This window comes from Perissodus microlepis, chromosome 11, assembly GCF_051167445.1.
Source record: "Perissodus microlepis isolate ML-2025 ecotype Zambia chromosome 11, ASM5116744v1, whole genome shotgun sequence".
Classification (NCBI taxonomy): Eukaryota; Metazoa; Chordata; class Actinopteri; order Cichliformes; family Cichlidae; genus Perissodus; species Perissodus microlepis.
The window spans coordinates 23,685,789-23,706,662 of record NC_140471.1 but is presented as its reverse complement, the minus strand read 5'-3'; the positions used below and the strand labels follow the sequence as shown (position 1 = coordinate 23,706,662).

At 38.7% G+C, this 20,874-nt stretch overlaps 3 protein-coding genes across 3 annotated transcripts; all 3 read left to right on the top strand.

Annotated features, from left to right (window-relative positions):
- The first annotated feature begins 2,616 nt into the window (after positions 1-2,616).
- LOC146377899 (complement C1r subcomponent-like) lies at positions 2,617-7,871 on the top strand. The gene is made up of 13 exons (XM_084943414.1): positions 2,617-2,732; positions 3,099-3,312; positions 4,226-4,409; positions 4,494-4,634; positions 4,961-5,166; positions 5,258-5,405; positions 5,515-5,633; positions 5,739-5,817; positions 5,921-6,055; positions 6,376-6,450; positions 6,550-6,755; positions 6,848-7,062; positions 7,278-7,871. Exons 1-13 carry the CDS (start codon positions 2,632-2,634, stop codon positions 7,642-7,644), a joined length of 2,190 nt encoding a protein of 729 aa, XP_084799540.1. The 5' UTR covers positions 2,617-2,631; the 3' UTR covers positions 7,645-7,871.
- Positions 7,872-8,239: 368 nt separating this feature from the next.
- Positions 8,240-12,198, top strand: LOC146377898 (complement C1r subcomponent-like). Its single transcript, XM_084943416.1, has 11 exons — positions 8,240-8,334; positions 8,693-8,906; positions 9,100-9,277; positions 9,372-9,512; positions 9,658-9,863; positions 9,954-10,101; positions 10,193-10,311; positions 10,534-10,615; positions 10,725-10,930; positions 11,023-11,237; positions 11,607-12,198. The coding sequence occupies exons 1-11, from the start codon at positions 8,246-8,248 to the stop codon at positions 11,971-11,973; spliced, it is 1,965 nt and encodes a 654-aa protein (XP_084799542.1). The 5' UTR covers positions 8,240-8,245; the 3' UTR covers positions 11,974-12,198.
- Positions 12,199-13,152: 954 nt separating this feature from the next.
- On the top strand, positions 13,153-20,798 carry tapbpl (TAP binding protein like). Its single transcript, XM_084943812.1, has 8 exons — positions 13,153-13,489; positions 13,795-14,004; positions 14,094-14,363; positions 14,459-14,659; positions 15,796-15,963; positions 16,047-16,150; positions 16,551-16,776; positions 17,228-20,798. Exons 1-8 carry the CDS (start codon positions 13,387-13,389, stop codon positions 17,293-17,295), a joined length of 1,350 nt encoding a protein of 449 aa, XP_084799938.1. The 5' UTR covers positions 13,153-13,386; the 3' UTR covers positions 17,296-20,798.
- Positions 20,799-20,874: the final 76 nt, after the last annotated feature.

Genomic DNA, 20,874 nt, shown 5'->3' with positions numbered 1-20,874 from the left:
TGAGCATTTAATTCAAGTCAAGTCAAATTTATTTGTATACCACATTAAAAAAAACAAAAAAACAGCTGCTGACCAAAGTGCTGAACGGCTGAAAAAAAAAAAACCCACAGTGCAACATCTGCTTTCATCTAAACCTAACCTCCTCTACCACACCAGCTCTCTGCATGTTCTCCTTCAGCTGATCCATGAAGTTTCTCTGTGGTCTTCCTTTTTTCCTCCTGTCTGACATCCTCTGTCCAATACGTCCATCATCCCTTCTCCACAGATGTCAAAGCCAACTCAGCCTGAGCTGGTCCTCAAATTTCTAACCCTGTTCTTCTCGGTCACTCCCAGTGAAAGTCTTCAAACCTTCAGCTCTGCCTCCTGTCTTTTTGTTACCATCTCCAAACTGTACATCATAACAGCTCTCACTACTAAAAGCCACCTCGACAGTATAAGACTCAACTATACAGTTACACCTAAAGTATAAAGGTCCCTCTTTCAAGGAATGAGTTCACATTTTGGACCGAGAAAACAGATGATTTAAAACTGTAAATGACCATCACTGAACAGAGGGGGTGGCTCACATGCTCTCAGTCTTTAGATGCCTTCCCAGACACTTCAACCCCGACTCACATCTTACACCAGGTGACCTCAATAGATCATGTGATAAGGTAGTTCAAGGTCTCACGATGGTGTCATCTACACCTCTGACCCATTCCCCTTATTTTAAGGTCATTTGCAAACAAGATTCCATTTAAAAGCACAGGTACCCACTGCAGACGTTGCACGCCATATACATTTATATATTAGAGATATTTGTATTATTGGAGCTACTGAGCAATATTTTGTAATGTCATGTATTATTTAATATAGTACTTTAACTCATTTGTTACTATTTTTACTGTCTTGGACCAACTGGGACCACAGAATTTTCTCTGGGTTTAATAAAATATTCTGATTAGGAGTTTGCCTTGGTTCATGAGATGACGCACATGATTAAAAGTAGGTCAAGGGTTTAAATATTTGGGAGCTCTACACGCTTTGGTCTTAGAACTGGACAAGCCTCTTGGATGAGAGGAGACATTTTTTCAATTAAAAAAGAAAGGAACGTCCAGTTGCTCTCTTTTCAAGCACGTAAGTCTCATTATTATCTTGGAAATCTTCCATTTTCCTCACTATGTCATCTGCAAGCATCATACAATCACAGGCCCGGAGACTCTGCTTGACCTCATCTGTCAACCTGTCCAGTGGATCAGAGCTGACCCCTGATATCATCCCACCCCAATCTTAAACAAGTCTGTCACCCATATCACACCCCTCACCACTGCCTTGTTGTCCTCATACATGTCCTGCACCACCCTCACTTTCACCCTCACTCTGCCACTCTTCCTCATGCAGAACCACACTTCCTTTCTTTGAACTCTATCTTATGCTTTCTCAAGATAAACAACGACACAGTGCAATTCCTCCTGACCTTTTCTAGACTTCTCCATCAAAACAAAAATAGCATCTGTAGTTCGCTTTCTTGCTCAGTGACCATCACCTGTCAGCCTAGCTTCAAAAACTCTTTCCCATAGGTTTATCCCTTTGTAGTTTTTACTACTACTACTAATAATAATAATAATGAATGAATCCCGATTATCCTTTGTACTACTTTTTAATAAAAACATTAAGAAATATTCATTGTTTTTATTATAGTGTATTAAATGTATCTGTATTAAAATGTGTTAGCCAATTAGCATCATTGTAACAGACTTTCTAATTTTGTATCAAATTATAGCTGACTCCTGTCTCTGTCAACTTAAAATAACAGATTTTCTATGCCTCGATCAGTTAAAGTTTTAGGATGCTTTTGCTGGGAGGAGCTAAATTAAATAAAATTGAGAAATATACATGGTTGTTGCGACCAGATAAAGAATGTAAACCTTTCAATAGTAGATTTTTGTTGGTGGCCCCCTCTAGTGGTCTGTATAATAACAGCGTGGCGGCCTCCTCTACACTCAGATCAGTCCGTTTTGGCAACTAACAATGTTAAACAAACACAAGAATACAAGACTAAAGAGCGTCAGACTTATGGGAACTAATGCAAAACATTCTAAGGTAAAGCAGAGAGGAACAGGTTGTTTCAGTTCGCCTTCAGAAACTGAAACACTGATGCTATTTTGAGGGCAGAAATAAACCACATGCTGACATAAATAATGACAGGCAACAAACACATCCACATACTTGATGAATCTGATTCCTCATTCTGGAAATCAGTTGCTTCACCTGCTATTTTAACATCCAGACGTTTCGGCATGTCTGCTTGGCCTCAAGTTAAACTCTGAAAACACTTGCTGTGATCAAGGATGCCTAAAAAACAGTTAATGCCGCCCTCTGGTGGTAGGATGAGGATTTAGCGTGGATTAGACTGAAATAAATCAAGATCGGTTCATTATTCTAATATGATAATTGTGCTCAAAAATTGCATGAGTTTATGTTACATTTTTTATATGTAGAATTTGAAAGTCTGTCTCGTTCTCTAGTTTAGAACAAATTTTTTCCTGTTTATCTGCAATTTGGAGTTGCTTGATTTTGCCAAGATAAACAATTCCTGGCATTAACGTAGAGAGTTGCTAAACACTGGAAACGACAGACTTTGTGACATTAATGTTTTACTTGAATGTGAGACATTTGCTCTCGCAGCAGCCGACCGGTTCACTCATGGATACGGTTAATTGGAAAATGCGCTGGGCCTCTTGTATCATCTGGTAAGTGGATTAGACATTTTCAAGCTCTCAAATATCTCCTAAAATCTTTTTTTTTTTTTTTGGTCATTAATTTCCACTTTTGATCAGAAATTTTCAATCATGTAGCTGCAAATAGTGGAGAATTACTTGTGTTTTTATACTGATAATCTGCAAGAATTCACTTTAGATGAACAGTGTTTTATATTTTTATTCATCAGTCAATATGCCATATATATGCAGTCTTGACAATATAATGTTAGTTGCACAGTGGTGTCGATTGTGCCACTGTGTTTGTTCTTCTCTGTTTGTATCAACTTTGGACTGGCAGATCAGATGACTGCAGACTGATAAACAGATCAAACTCTTTCCTTTTTTGTACCTTTCTAGGTTTCTGTATGTGTCACTGTGTGAGTGCTCACCTCTGCCAGAACCAGAGCCTCAAATGTACGGGGAGGTCCAATCCCCTCTGTACCCTCAGCCTTACCCTCCCAACCTGCAGGAGCAGTGGGACCTCGTTGTCCCTGAGGGCTACCAGATTCGACTCACCTTCACACATTTGGATATTGAAGCTTCTGCGAACTGCTACTACGACTCACTTACAGTCAGACCCATATTTCAATACATATACAGAATTACCCTAAAAATCATAATATTAATAAATAGCTTAAGGTGAAAACCCAAATATGATTCAAGAGTAATGCTTGACAACCTGATTCGAGCTCACCACTTACATATGTTTTCATGTTTCTGTCAAGGTAATTAACAAGGTTATTATAGTTAAAACTAGATGTAAAAGTTTTAAAATTAAAACTAACTGAAATTATTTTTTAAAGTTGGGAAATTAAAATAAAATGTAATCGCACTTGTCTGATGAGATGTTGCCAAACATGTTTAATGAGACTTTGGATATCTAAAGGACTGTCAGTCAACTGCTTTCAAAAATGCGTGTTTTTATTGTAGTACTTGATTTTCCTAAATCTTACCTGTGAAATATACATCCATACAATAATACTTAAAAAAGACTAAACTGAAACTATGATAACCCTGGTAATCACCGTGATCATCTTGTTGATTGTGATAATTGTAAGTTAAAAATTTACAACAGTGTATAACCACTGGAGACAACAGCAACAGATAGCTGTAGCTTATCAGCAGATTGTATCGCTGCTGCTATGACAGAAAGTTTCAGAGTCAGTCTTTACTGTGACGTTGCACAGAATTTAAAATGGTAGAGGGACACATAACTGAACAGATTTTTTTTCTCTGCATTACTATATCCAGTTTGATGTCGACTTAACTAAACATAGCATTAGTTCTGGCGGGTCATTGGATTATATTTGGCCTTTCTGGCACTTTTTACCATCTTAGACATATAAATGAAGAACCCATGAACTGAACATAAATTTTCATCTTCTGGATTTTGCCTTATGCCATACATTTGCTTATTATGGGCAATTTAACACTAAGGTCAGATTTGATGTTTTCATGTAGGATTTTATTCTTTGATCCTTTAGGTTTTCTACAAAGAGAAGGCCCTCTGGAAATTTTGTGGCAGTGAGAATTCTGCTGATGGGCATCACCCAGGCAACCAGCCCATCTTGTCTCCAGGAAACAGTCTCACCCTCATATTTCAATCAGACAGCAACAACCCGGAGGCCCACCAGAATCTGGGCTTCTCTGCCCAGTACCAGGCGATAGGTAGCTCCTCCACCTCTGCTTCTTGCACTTCCTTCTTTTACTGCTACGCCAACTCACACTAACGTAATGACTTCTCATTATTAGACATAGATGAATGTTCTGCACCAGAGCCTGGAGATGGCTCAGGGCCACTCTGCTCTCAGATCTGCCTCAACACTCTTGGCTCATATCTCTGCTCCTGTCATCATGGCTATGAACTTCGCTCTGATCAGCGCACCTGTGTGTGTGAGTACCATGAAGATGCTTCCAATGAATGTGCGCTCAGACCATCAAACTGGAGTCTGCTGGGAGAACTTAGCTCCACTTCACAAACACATTCAAACATATAGGATCTCAAGATTACCAAAAGCACTATAAAAAAGAGGAGAGGATGGGGAGTCTGGGTTTAATGTTGGAGGTAGTTGGGTCATCAAACAGCACTAATTATTATCACTTTTTTGATTCTGGACTTAAAACATTGTGTAAGGACTCCCCAAATTATCCTCAAACACTTCAGTCAATTCATTAAGAGGGTAAATTTTCTCAGTTTCTTTCCTCTCTCTCATGCCCAGTATCCTGTGGCGGTGGTATATTTGATGAACCAGAGGGGCATCTGTTCAGTCCGGGATACCCTAATCACCCACCTCATGCTGTGTCCTGTCAGTATGTCATTTCTGTACAAGAGGGCTTCACTATTACTCTAAACTTTACTGACAACTTCCACATTGAGAGCATGGACAGCCCAGAGGGCCTGCAATGTCTCCATCACTGGTTGGAGGTAAAGGCAAGATTCATCAAAATCACAGGAAATAAAAATGTCTCTATATGTCATACAATTAATAAACTGTGCACTACTCTCTCCAAAAAAGTTGACTGTCAGAGACGAACAGCCCACAAAGCTATGTGGCAGAACGAGCCCAGGACTGATAGTCACAAACTCAAACATGGTCAAGCTGGAATACCACACTGATGATGAAGGACAGAGCAATGGCTGGAGCCTCGACTACAGCACACACAGTGAGGATGACCAGTAACATCTCATCAAGCAACTACAGTTCTCCTGGTTGTCCTTCTGGGTTTAAATCTCAGTGTAAAATATATGTTTGATTGTTTTTGCTGTTTCCAGGGGTGAAGTGTCCATCACCTGGAAGTGTAGCTAAAGGCAGGGTCACTCCTAATTTGAGTCAATATCTCTTCAGAGATTACATCTATGTACGCTGCGATCAAGGATACAAGCTGATGATGGTTAGCTGAAATTGTGTTTTTTAACAATGAAAAACAAAATAATTGTTTCCTGGTTACTGTGTATGATGTAAAACATGGTTTTTATACCCTTCTTTAATCTGTCAGAATGGTCGGGAGATGGAGAGTTTCTCTTCCATTTGCCAAAGCAATGGGCAGTGGCACCGTCCTCTGCCAGAATGCCACAGTAGGTCGTCTCTAAGCATATATACAAAAAGTCTTCTCCATCCATACTAGTGTTCACAGACAAAATGCATTTTGTTGTATTTTCTTGTTTTGTTCCTGTGCAGTAATTGATTGCGGAGAACCTGACCCCTTGCTGAACGGAGGCGTGGCCTTCCTTTCTGGGTTTCAGAATCAGTATCTTTCTGTTATTCAGTATCGCTGCAATGAACCATTTTACTCTCTCCTTGGGGATGCAAACGGTGAGATGTTAACAGTACAATCTGTTTTGGATTCCTACTGTTCATTACTTTCCTTTTGCACAGTTCTGAAACTTTACTATTAGCAGGCTTCATTAACCATAATGTGCGATTCTCATTCAGTCAAACTATCATGACATACTGATATGATGATACATGATATATACTACCATGATTCAAAACTTAAATAAGATTTAAATGCTAACATGATTTAACTGGAAATATATACCCTTTACATTTCTTCCACAAGGGGGAGAACTGAAACTCTTGAGGATCAGCAAAAAAAATGTAAAAGTCACATTGTTTCTTCTTCTGCTCCTCAGTTAACTTCACATGTGATGCAGACAGGAAATGGAGATCAACCCATGAAGTTATTGACAGTCCACTTTGTTTACCAGGTATACATTTCCATCCTGCAAAACTTGATGAAGATCAAATGGTTAATTTAATGGGAAATTGATGTGTGAGATTTATATGCAAGTTTGTATCCAATTCAGTCTGTGGTCAGCCAACAAATCACATCAATGTGTATCAGAGGATCTTTGGAGGCCAGGACGCTCCAGATAATACAATCCCCTGGCAAGTGCTACTGAGTGTAAGTGGAAACAGGGGAGGAGGCATGGTGATTGGAGACCGCTGGGTTATGACAGCAGCTCATAATGTAGTAAATAAGGGAGTGATGGTAGCAAATGAAACTCTACGGGTAAGTAGTTGACTGTGAGCATTACTTTGTATGATCTCTGTCTGATTGGGATTCCCTTGGTAAATGTTTCCTGTTATGATATTGACTTGCAGATTTTCATGGGACTTAATGAGGTAAAAGCCCTCGAGAAATCTCCTCTGTTTGCTGCCTCAATCCATGTTCACCCTGAGTACAACAACCCCAACTATGTAGACTACAACAATGACATTGCCCTGATCAAACTGAAAGACACACTCACATTCAACTCATCTGTAATGCCAGTGTGTTTGCCAGAACCGGGAGCCACATATGATACTGGTGTGATGGGGTAAACAAACTACTATTGTGTCATAATGATTTTATTTATTAAAAAAATGATTTTTTCATCTTTAATGTCATCTACACTGTATAAAATTTGATGTTACATTTAAGTGCTCTCGTTGTTTGTTAATCACTTTATTTTGACAAGCTATTATCTTTAAGGTTCTGGATTAGTAAGAATTTTACTGAGCCCACAATGAATGTGTTTTGTACTTCTTTCAGGCTGGTGTCTGGCTTTGGTGTTACAAACGAGAATAATCGTCGCATTCTAACAAATCAACTGAAGTATGTTTATCTCCCAGTGGTGGACCAGCAGACATGCAGGGATTCAGTCACTTCAGCAAGGAGTAGAAGGAACAACATACCAGACTTAACAAATAACATGTTTTGTGCTGGACTCCCTGAAGGTGGGAAGGACTCTTGCCAGGGTGACAGTGGAAGCCCCTTCACTCTGACTAAAGATGGGCGACACTGGGCTGCTGGGATTGTCAGCTGGGGGGTTGAGTGTGGAGGAAAGGGCACATATGGAGTCTATACCAGAGTCGTTAATTACCTGAACTGGATCCAGAAGACCATGCAGGAGAACTAAAGTTACAGTAATTCAGAACAACGAGGTGTAAATACACGATGAGAAAAAAAATTGCATAATAAACTAAATTTTCTCTGTTGTGGAGTTTGATTTGAGAATTTTTAATCTATATTTCATTTAAAAACTCGATAAATTCAGTTATTGGTTTACTGTCTGTAAGTCAATGCATTATCTTTAAATCCCTGCAACGCCTGTCTTTTACTACGTTTGAATAAAGATAGTTATCAGATCTGCATGTGTTTTTTTCTTGTGTGTAAGATTAATCAAATCCTCCCACTTTGAAAATGATAAACACATCATCAGTCATTTCATCCCACTCTAACATTACTAAGCAATACTTTTATATGCAAAGAAGGCCCGCTCTCTTTCCACGTGCTTTTCCTTCGGCTCATTCTCTACAGGTTTGTACTTGATCCAAACTTAAATTCTTTTGGTTTTTATGTGCAACAATATTCGAGACATTACTGGCATTTTTTCTCCCATACAGATCATGTTTCTACTTGTTTTTGCCAAAACAAACAAAGATAAAAAAGCTTCAAGACAAAAAGTCCAGTTCAAATTCCAGTGCTAAATACAGCTAATCATCTTCTGTGTGACAGTCATGGTTCATTCCAGTCTGAGACATCTCTTCTGGAAGTACAATCGACACCAGAGCTTTACAAACATGGGCTGGACCCACTGCATCATTTGGTGAGTGTGATGAAGATTTTTTAATTTGTTTGTTGTATTAAAGAATCTTCTTTTATTTCGGTGAATTTCTCATTAAGCTCATGGAGCCTATCAGTATTGCAGAGCTTTTTGTTATATGATGTTTTTTTAATCATTATGCTTCATCTACAACCAATGTTCTAGACATATAGCTGTTAAAGTTGAAGACGTTGAACAAATTATTAGTAATGTAGAAGAAATCAGCTTGGTGATTGAAGAAAGTTGATGTTAAAATTAAAGTGAAAATCAGCGGTTGTGTCACTTTATTTGCTCTTGTTCTGTTTGCATCAACTTTGGACGACTGACTCAGCTCCAGCTCTCTGTTTATTTGCTTTTCCAGGTTTCTGTGGTTTTCAGTGAGCGAGTGCCAGCAGCTGTCCACCACTGAGCCTGAAATGCACGGACAAATCCAGTCTCCCCAATATCCGCGACCTTATCCTCCCCACCTGCAAAAGCAATGGGACCTCTGGGTTCCCAGGGGTTACCAGATCCAGCTGTCTTTAACACATCTGGATATTAAAGCTTCTGCAGACTGCAGTCAAGACTCTCTCACAGTCAGAGCTTTGATTAGATCTGAATTTTAAAAATTTTTCAAACAAGACACAAAACTTTTTATATTGCAGTTTTCAGTTTTAGTGTATTCTTTCATTCAGTTTGACTGGAAGTTAATTTATATTTTTAATAAATGTTTGCGTACGTGTTTTACAAAAGCAGTTTGTTAACATGAGTTTTGACTTAATTTTCAAGTTTTTCTACGATGAAAAGGTTTTGGGAAGGTTTTGTGGCCAGGGATACTCTACTGATCACCATGGTGACGAGACGATCCTTTCTCCAGGCAACAAACTGACTCTTGTATTCCAAACAAGTGACTCTACACCAGAGCATCAACAACATACTGGTTTTTCTGCCACATATAAGGCAATAGGTACAGTTTTCCTGAAATTTTCCAACTCCCATTAATGTACTATTTCATCAACAGCTTCAGGAAAAGTTTAACACAGTAAATATTATTTTAATAGACATAGACGAGTGTTCCAAAACAGACCCAGGACTGGATTCAGGTCCGCTTTGCTCTCAAATCTGTATCAACACTGCTGGGTCCTACCACTGCTCCTGCCACAGTGGTTACAAGCTTCATTTAGACCAGCGCACATGTCTGTGTAAGTGTTGAATACAAGAAATTAGGCCTTTTTGTACATTAATACTTGTCATATGAAGCTCAGTCGCTAGAATATGGTTGAGGTGGTATGCTGATTACTGATTCTCTTACTGTTATTATTATACTGACCTTTGGTTCTTGCCCAGTGTCCTGTGGTGGGTGTGTTTTTGACAAGCATGAAGGACATCTGTCCAGTCCAGGGTATCCTAAACCCTCACCCCCTTTTCTCTCCTGCAAGTACATCATCTCTGTGGAGCCCAGATTCATCGTGACGCTCAACTTCAGAGACAATTTTCACATTGATAATAAAGATAATCAGCATGGTTCAAGCTGCCAAGGTCACTTTTTACAGGTAACGACTCGCGGTACCCACAGGGATTAAAAGTTACAAACCATGCTCCTCTGGTCTGTATGTAGCCTTCCACTATTTCTCCCCTCATAGGTGACCATTCCAGGCAGATTAGCAATGAAATTTTGTGGAACAAAGAGTCCTGGTCTGATAGTTACGAACTCCAGTACAGTCAGGCTGGACTACCACACTGAGGAGGAAGGTCTGAGCAACGGCTGGAGCCTGCAATATAGCACACATGGTGAGGAGGAGAGGTGGCATTTCCACGTTAGCAGTTTAAAACTATTTTTCTCATGTTGTTCATTCATGTTTGGTTGCTGCATTCTTTACAGAGGTGAAATGTCCGCACCCAGGGAGTCTGACCAAAGGCAGGATCACTCCTGATTTAAATGATTACTTTAGTGGAGACTCGATCCATGTCACTTGCGACCAAGAATACAAGTTGATGATGGTAATATGACATTTCATTGTTTACCACAGTGTGCATCAGTGAACTTTTTTAACAGCCTCTTTTCCCTCACAGGATATTTATAGAGTTTTTTTTTTTTTTTTTTGCTATCTGCATGTGTCTGTGTTTGAGCAACAGAAGCAGATCTTTCTTCATTTTTCTTTAGTTTTTTTCTTCGGTGAATTTGTCAATTAGAAAACATGTGTAACAGTCATATATTTTCAGGGACAACAAGAGATTAAGACATTCTCAGCCATGTGTCAAAGCGACGGGCAGTGGCAACTCCCTCTCCCAACCTGCATAGCAGGTACTGATGTGCTGTCAAAATAAAATACTCTAATAACAAATTTAGGACTTCAAAATGAAAGCATGAAGCCTTTGCTTGCATGCACCTGAGTTCTGTTCATCTTATCCAGTTTGTGGTCAGCCAACAAATCACATCAATGTGTATCAGAGGATCTTTGGAGGCCAGGACGCTCCAGATAATACAATCCCCTGGCAAGTGCTACTGAGTGTAAGTGGAAATAGGGGAGGAGGCATGGTGATTGGAGACCACTGGGTTATGACAGCAGCTCATAATGTAGTAAATAAGGGAGCGGTGGTATCAAATGAAACTCTACGGGTAAGTAGTTGACTGTGAGCATTACTTTGTATGATCTCTGTCTGATTGGGATTCCCTTGGTAAATGTTTCCTTTCATGATATTGACTTGCAGATTTTCATGGGACTTAATGAGGTAAAAGCCCTCGAGAAATCTCCTCTGTTTGCTGCCTCAATCCATGTTCACCCTGAGTACAACAACCCCAACTATGTAGACTACAACAATGACATTGCCCTGATCAAACTGGAAGACACACTCACATTCAACTCATCTGTAATGCCAGTGTGTTTGCCAGAACCGGGAGCCACATATGATACTGGCGTGATGGGGTAAACAAACTACTATTGTGTCATAATGATTGTGTAGTCTTGTTTAAGCAATCTCTACTATATAAATTTGATGTTACATTCAAGTGTTCTCGTTATTTGTGAACCAGTTTAAGTTAACAAGCCATTATCTTTAAGGTCTTTTTTTTTAGGTCTATCTTTTATCTTTTAGGTTATATAGCACACTTCCAAACAGTCCATGCTGCACAAAGTGTTTAACAATGTAAAATGCCACTAAAACAACTAAAATGTAAAACAATGATGCAGGAAAATATAGAAAAAACAAATAAGTAGATGAAATAAATCAATAGGTTTTTTTAAGGTTCTGGATTAGTAAGAATTCACAATGAATGTGTTTTGTACTTCTTTCAGGCTGGTGTCTGGCTTTGGTGTTACAAACGAGAATAATCGTCGCATTCTAACAAATCAACTGAAGTATGTTTATCTCCCAGTGGTGGACCAGCAGACATGCAGGGATTCAATCAGTTCGGCAAGGAGTAGAAGGAACAACATACCAGACTTAACAAATAACATGTTTTGTGCTGGACTCCCTGAAGGTGGGAAGGACTCTTGCCAGGGTGACGCTGGGGGCCCCTTCACTCTGACTAAAGATGGGCGACACTGGGCTGCTGGGATTGTCAGCTGGGGGATTGAGTGTGGAAGAAAGGACACATATGGAGTCTATACCAGAGTCGCTAATTACCTGAACTGGATCAAGAAGACCATGCAGGAGAACTAAAGTTACAGTAATTCAGTACAACAGGTGTAAATATAAGATGAGACAAAACATTTGCACAATAAACTAAATTTTCTCTGTTGTGGAGTTTGATTTGAGAATTTATAATCTAGATTTCAATGGTAATGGAATGGTACTGACTTGATCAAAGTTCAAAAGTAGAGCTCATAATCTCATGTGTAATTCCCATATGCTTGCCAGAGGAGGGTGCTACATACATAACTGAAATGAGAGGTAAATAAATACATTTGATTCATTTTTTTTAAATGTCATATTCATTTAATAGGATTTTATTTTGTTTCCTCATAAATGAATAAATTCAATTGTATGTGTTATGTTATGGTGCTGATTTGCAGATTTTCGTGTGATCTAATAATATCAGAACCAATGCCATTGCCTTGATCAAACCTCTACACTTGATCATATTCACCTCATTCATTATCATTATGCTCATATGCTCGTCAGCAGAATGGACGTTTGGTGTCTGGCTTTTGCGTTGTAAACATGGGTAACAGGAAGATTCAAACAAGCAAACTGTGTATTTATGTGTATTTCTCAGTGGTGAAGCAGGAGACATGCAGGAATTTTGCTTAGGAGCAAAACATAGGGGGCATATTGTGTCTATAACTATCTGAACTTGAGCAACACTGGAGCCTATCTGAGCTACAGTACCATAGGGTTAGAGGCAGGGTGCACCCTGGACAGGTCACCAGGCTGTCGCAGGGCCAACACAGAGCCTAGGATAAAATCCTGTAACAATTTATTCTTGGAGAAATTCAGCAAACAAAACAGACCAATACATTTAGAATCTAAGTCTTCATTAGGGTCTATAAGAAACGAGCACATCAGAGGGACACAGTGGAGACACCTCTGGTTGAACGGTTTGGAGACATGTTTGTGTGGACATGTACAGAGGAGGGATATACGGACATATAGACAAAGCATGGATGTCCAGTATATCCCTGTCCCTATCCACGATCCACTGTGGGAACCCTAAAATCAAACAGACAAAAGAAGATTTATTCATTTAATTATTCATTCATTCATCCATTTGTCTTATTTATGTCATTGATTTACGTTAAAATGAGCGTTTGTGCTTGTTTCCGCAGTGACGGACCTGCCTCTGTTCTGTCATTGGGCGATGCTACCTGCTCGCTTTCACTTTCATTCTCCCACTGCTGCAGTGCGCATGCTCCTGACAAAGAAACTGCTGCACAGACTCTTGAACTACCTTTGTTGTTTACTTTTAGATTGCGTTAAATTTAAAGTCAAGCACGTATGATGATCGCCATCGATGGAACGAAGAACGGATATAAACAACTCTAGGCAGTAAACTCCTGAATAATGCGGTGGTAGTTGTTGAAATCAAAAGTGAAAGTGCTGTGGTGCACTCAGCAATTATTTGATATCCTTCAAATGTTAATTTACCCCCCCAAAATCTTGCACACTTGCACTATGGTGGGGATGATGATGGTTATTAAAGTCATTTTAACTGGATACTTCATGACGTGCGTTTATGGTAAGAGCATAAATCTCATTGATTAAGCACTGGCTGTAGAGACGTGACTGTGAGCTCGACATTAAAACTTTTAACAGAAGTATTTGCTGATAACCGAAGAGCTCTGGGAAAAGGGGGTATTTTCTGAACCGCTAATTAACAGTGTTTAGGTTAAAAAGGCAGCAGAATAATAGCCTCCTATTATTCTGCTCAATATACCGAAACACCTGAGCTCTCTGATCTTTTCTCTCTATTAGCTCTGTTAGGTTCTATCTTAAATGCTGGTGCACTAAGATTTTTAAGAACTGTTCTTCTTGTTTCTTCAGCTGATGGAGTTGCAGATGTGGTACTCGCCTGTACTCTGGTGGAGGAGGGAGCTGGACTTGGTGGAATGGGAGGCGGTCACTTCACTCGGACTCCAGCCACTCTTATTTTACGAGATGTTGCTGTGGGCCCCGACGAATCACTCGAAGAACTCACTCCATTTGTTCCTCCCTCCATCCCTGATCCAGACCTCCTCCTGTTTGAGGCCAAAGGTTTTTCCCTTGCCACCTCTTTGTGCAAAGTTTCCTTTTAATGTAAGCACAACTCTGTGATGAACTTCTTCTCTTATTCTTTGTAACAGTATCATCTCCTGAGATCCCCAATGCAAATGTGCTGCTCCATGCAGACTGCAATGAGCAGGAAGTGATGTGCGAATTAAGTAGTTACTCTCCTCGGGGATTCGAGGAAAACTCAGATCGGGTCTTTTTCATGGTGTCCCTCAGTGTGGATGAGGTTGACTTCAGCACTGCGCTGATTCTGGAGACCATGAAGGTGGAGAAAGACAAGTCAACCCTGATGCAAAGCAAGCTGGCTCTTCCTCTCAGCCAGTCAGGAACTCTGCTTACCGACTGTGAGATCCATAGTTTAATATCACATTTTATACAAAGAAGCTTTATATGGTTTTATTAGATTATACATCATCCTCAAATGTTTTCTACCCCTCAGTGATATTTGTGGTGTTCACCCACATAAAGTCTGTGTCTGCCCCTCTGAGAAGTGATGTTCTCCTCAACTGTGGCTTCAAGCAGCAGGACACGCCATTAGCACAGGAAGTGGGCATTGAGTGGCGTCTGCAGCACAGAGGTAAAGGCAGGAAGGTGCTTGAAATGAAGAGGGCGCTGGATGATACAGAAGGCAGCACGATAGGTGAGCATTGTAGGTGTTAGCAGGTGTATCTGCATGTGTAATGCAGGGTTTGGCAATGAGAACCTACACTGTTTATTTTAATGGCTTTAAGACTGATGGTACTCAGGATGGTGATAGTTCAATAGTGGCATCCCACTTTACAAATATATGTTAAAAAAAGGGGGCTTTGAATGATTGTTTCTAGTGATCTTAGGAGGATGATTTTAGTGACAGTCTTCTGAATGTTTTCAGTGAGTTTCTAGCCATGGGTTTCTTTATGTATGTAAGTTTTGAACCAAATGTCTGATTTTTATTAATTGTTTAGATAATGGTATTGAGACAAGTGTAAAGGAGACTATAATGTCAATTTTTGACTTTTATTTCAGGCCTGTTGTCACCAAAGATGACCTTTAGCATCTTAGCATTTTTACTATCTTTGTGTAAAGTTGTCACAAAAAGTTATCAGAAAGTTAACGCAAAAGTTATTTGAGATTTTAAAAAATATTCATCCGTGGAGAAGCTAGCAAACAGGAAGTGAGGTCATATGAAAAGATTTTTATGGTATTGGAACCAAACTTTATGGATGTATTTAAAGATTACAAGCAAACAAACAAAAAACAAACAAAACAAAAAAACCCACTGAAAAAACAAAATGCATCTGTCTTACTACTATTGCCACCTATAAAATGAAGATAATTTCACCTTCACACTTTTTGTACCCCACATTGCTGCTTGTAGTTGTATTTGAATAAATAGATTTTAAATAGGTGTACAAGTTTGTTATTTTATAAATAATTCAGGACCTCAGAAGAACTGTTAAAACATATGAAATCACAGTGACAGTGGGTGATCCCAGCTCCAGTGTCAGTGTACATATAACTAGATTTGGATTTTAATTACTTAAAGTTTTTACATGCCTTTTACATGCCTCCTTTAAAAATACATTTATCTTATAGTTTTAAAGGAGGTCATTAGGAATTAAATATGTTCATCCTTTACCCACAATTCACCTCTGTGTATTCATGAAATTCTGCTCAGTAGTTTAGTCTTGCTAAATTACTGACAGACAGGCAGATGCCATTAAAGCACACATGTGGAGATGATGTGAAGAGCACAAACTGAAGAAACATCAAACAATTATTATTCTGTCTGTTTAGTGGATGGTGAGAGGGCTGGCTCAAGCATAAATGCTGCCCAGGTTGTTGGTGAGGGTAACGCGTCTTTGACTCTGACCACGCTGAAGGTTGGAGATGAGGGGACCTACATCTGTACAGTCAGTCTTGGTCCTTTCCACTCCCAGCAGGTCATTCAACTTCGCATTATTCGTAAGTTTCACTCTGATCTTAATCCTCAGCTGCTGTTTTCGTTGATATTCTGTTAATTCTTCTCTCTTACTTTTCCCCCATAGAACCTCCAGATGTTTCCCTCTCAGTGGAGAAGTTGGTTTTAAAGTCAAGTTCGTCCCAGAAATTAAGTTGTCACAGCAGTAAATACTACCCGCTGGATTCTCGCGTCAGTAACTGTGTTTTGAGATGTAACTGTTACCCATTACTGTTTTGTAACACCATCCTTTTAAACACCAATCTTATTAGTAACTTTAATATATTATCAAGTTTATGAAAGGAGATTTTTTTCTCAATCAGAATGAAATAGAGGAATTTAATAGAGCAGTTATTGCAGGCCTTAAACCAGCCTCTCTCTCAAAGTCTCTCTGAGGACGCCTGAAAGTGTAGATATTTTTAAACGTACCAATGCTCTTCATCTTGTTAATCAAAAGTGTCTTTATTTGCTGTTTTAATAATAAGTTATCTTCCATATTTATTCATTTGTGTCCTTTTGAATTGCACTAGCTCCTAAGGCTACATTTAAATGAATGACAGGTCATAATTCTCTGCTCTTTTCTGTTTTTTAGATCGAGTGGTTTTCCCTCTCTCCTACGGACACAGAGCCACAGCTCTTTATAGATCAGGGCTCCCTGTCCAGTCATCGGCAGCACGGTGATGGAACGTTCACCCTGTCCTCTCACATAGCTGTGCCTCCCACCACCGTCCCAGGAACCAAAATCATCTGCAAGGTCTCCCACACAGCTCTAGAAGAACCGCTCTTTGTTAGTGTGGTGGTGGAACCTCCTGAGCCTAGTATGTATATCTATTTAACACTTTTTTTTCCTTTTTTTTACCATTATCAAAGGGTTTTCATTATCTTGCTGAGAGTGGAATATAAATAGATGACAAGTCTGACATTGCTATTTTTATATTTTTCTATAGAAAACAACTCTGGTTCGGTCCTGAGCTAACAAAATCCTACAGCGGAAGTTTTTGTTCAATCATATAGAAACTGGCAGTTGTAGTTAAACCAGGTGTTTTCCACATTTTCAGTTGGCATTTGGGGCCTTGACATGTTACAAATGTAACAATTTACTGATCACTTTTAGCACCCTTGATGCACAACACTTTGGTTGACTTTGTGGATGAATTCAACATGACAATTTATTTCAGAAACAGTGTAAACATTTTTTTCTATTATGAGGGTGATTGTATTTATGTCTGATGTTAACCTTATCCACAAAACCTTTGTGTGTCTCCGCAGATTCCTATTGGTGGATACTGGGCTTCCTGATCATCACTGTACTGTTCTTCTATCAGGTCATGGGATAAATTTCACTTACATCATCGTGACTGGAGACTAGAAAGTTTCTGTGTCATTTTAGTGTTTAAGTTATTTTTTTTTAGGTATTCCACTGGTTTGTTCAACTTTTCCAGCTTTCTAGAAACTGAAAAACAAAAGTATAGAGTAAAACTTGTCTCAGGAGGTTTACAAATGTGTACTATGTGATCAACAGGTGTATACTAAAATTTATAAATGTGTACAATGATTTGTAAGTTTTGAAGACTCACATGTTCTAATCCACACACAAATACAGAGGAATTGGAACACATGGAAAACTAATTTACAAATGGATATATCAAACCTGAAAAAACAGTCAGGATTTTTACACAAATTTTACAGTTCGACTTTATAAATTTGATAATTTGTACTTTTAGAAAGTTTCCTGTAACATTCTTTATTCTCACGTACAGATCTTTAAATATGCATGCATGAATCCTCTGATATGCACAGTGGGGGTTTGAGACTTCACATTGTAATGTTCACATAGTTCCACAAATGTAAGCTGTGTTCAAGTGCTAGAGAAAACAACTGGTACATCTGGGCTTCCTGTGGATTCATATGTGTGCTTGTTTTAGTTGATTTTATTTACTAATTACAGATGCCATAAATTAGCCCATGAAAGCCAATATATGATTTAAATAAGCTGCTGCAACATGCGGGATATACTCCTGCTGGAACAACAGTCCGAGTGCAGCTGCAGATGGGAGAACAGTTGGTTACATTGTAACCCAGGTTCTCTGAGTGGAGAAACTATCTCTTCAGGCTTCTCAGAAAGGCGCTTCAGTCAAGGTCAACTGTAAAAGCTATGCACACGTAATTTTTATATAGCCAGTAGTATTTACATCATACTATGGATTATGTAGGGTGGAGAGACATCTCTATGGCTCGTCCTCTGAAGTGAATATATGCTGACAATTTCTTGTATATTTTGATTATATATGATTAAGTTGATATGGATAACAATCTAGGTTACTATATGGCATCTATAATTGGTAAATGTATGTTTCCTAGTCCAGTGTAATGAGCTGTTCTGTTTATTTATGTGTGGATCGAGCACCCAAGTAGTGAAAAATTTAATCATTGTGCACATTTGTAAATCTTAATTTACGTTTAATTTATATATCATTTGTAAACATTTGGGAAAAATTTTGCTCCGTACAAAAAACTTTTTTGGGGGGTGAAAGCTATGCATATGGTAACTGATCTATTTATGACATAGCTGTGAAATTTCTATACATGATACATTTTTGTTTATTATTTTTAATACCAACCTATTTTTCCACTATGCAAGTTTGAAGCTTGCAATATGCTAAATTGCGTTAAAACCCACAGATCACATCCCAAACTATGTTATTCACCAACAGTACAAATTTTATTCATATACGATAACACTGCAATTATACAGTAGCAAACTCCCTTACATGGAATTATTCCCTTCACAGCTTTCAGAATGTTTGTTGTCAGGGGGCCTGTTGTTTGCAGGTAGAAAATAATGGTGTGTAGGGGCAGTAGGTGTTTTCATCTTCTGCAGACATGAAAGGTCCACACGATTTGTATTTGAAAGCAGCTAATAGCGCAATTGCACTATGAGTATTTATTACCTGAGACATGGTCTCTATAATATTTTTGTAAACTATTTACTTTATGTTTTTTCCCAGGAGCCCACAAAGGTCCAAAAATTATTTTTTTAAAAGAGCAACAATATTGAAAGCACCTTAAATGAACATAAAGTTTTTTTTCCTTGAATGTAAAATTATGCTTTGAGTATTTGGGGCTTATTTTGACTTTTTTTGATCAATATAAAGTGGGAAAGGGTTTTTTTTTCTGTGTCTCTACTGAAAAATTGGTATGACTATTTAAACACTCACAGCCTCTTAAATCCCGCTTACCAGCTGAATTTACTGTACATTCAATAATTTAGAAGCCTGGCAGAACTTTGTTTTATATTCTAGTGGAGATCCTGATGCTCCCTGTGACATTTAAGGAGGATGGAGTGATGCTGCCATACAAGCCTTAGTTTGAATGTGTGACTTGGTGTGTAACTTCAGTGAAAGATGGTACATAGACCCAATAAATGTAGATTATTATACTTAAAGTGGGAATTTGAGAAGGTTTTTGTTATACTTCTTATTTTTGGTACTATGTATATATTTGTTTTATCCTTCAGTTTTTGTATGATTTTATTTTATTTTATTGTACCTGTAATATTGAAGGATTATGTGATACTGTGACAATGGTTAAGGAATTTCCATTGATCAATCTTTGTACATTGTGGAATTGATTGAAGTCATTAAAAAAATGACTCAAAAAATTATTCAAAATGCTAAACACTCATATCCTTTACTACGAATGACTGCATTGATGTGGACGTGGCTTCTCTGTATATTTGGCTCAGGTGTTTATCTTCAACTTAACAATACTCCATAGATTTTCGGTGGGGTTCAGGTCAGGCAGGTTGGTCAACAGACCATTTTGCAGTAGTTTTGGTACTGTGAGCAGTTGCAAAGTCCTATTGGGAAAGAGAAAAGGCATGTCTATAAAGCCACAGTGCAATTACATTTTATTTCTATAGCACCAAATTACAACAAAAGTCTCAAGGTGCTTTATGTTGTAAGGTAAATCCATCCATTCTCTTCTGTTTATCCTTGTCAGAATCGCGGGGAGGCTTGAGCCTATTCAGCTACCATAGTTGTTGGGTACAGCCTGGACAGGTCGTCAATCTGTTCCAGGGCTAACACGGAAAGACAGGCAGCCATTTACACTCACACCTATGGACAATTTAGACTCACCAAATTAACCTAACCCCAATAATTACATGTCTTTGGACTGTGGGAGGATCCTCATAAACAGAGAGAGAACATGCAAACTCCACGCAGAAGATCCCCGGTCAGACAGTGGACTCGAACCCAGATCCTGTGAGGCAAGTGTTAAAGAACTGGAAAATTGACTTTCATCTGACAAGAGGACTTCGGACCACGGAGCAACAGTCCATTTCTTCTCTTTTTACCAGAAGACCAAAAAGAATCTTTTGACATTGGAACTCATTTCCTAAAGACATCTGTGTGGTGACAGAGACCTCCATCCACTCCTTGTGAAGCTCTTGCAGGTTTTTGAACCAACCTTTCTTAACAATCCTCTCAAACCTGGAGTCACCTCTGTCGCTTTTGCCACAATTTTCCCTTGCAGTCAATTTTCTATAAAGATGCTTCTTTACAGCACTGTGTGAACAGCCAGCCTTTTCACCAGTGACATCTTGTGGCTTGCCCTCCGTATAGAGGCTGCTCATGATCATCATCTGGACAACAATCACGCCAGCAATCTTCCCCATGATTGTGGTTGTGTGTATTGAACTAGAGCAAAAGATGCATATTATTTACAGTATACTGTGTGACTAATAATTTACTCAAACTCTAATGAAATATTCTAATAATTTGTGAAACTGGATTTCTGATTTCTGAGACCTAAAACGATAAAGGCTTAGAATATTACAATTAATGTAAAATATATAAAGAAATTAAATTATGAAAATTTTGATTTTGCTGAGGAAAAAACTTTTCATTATATTC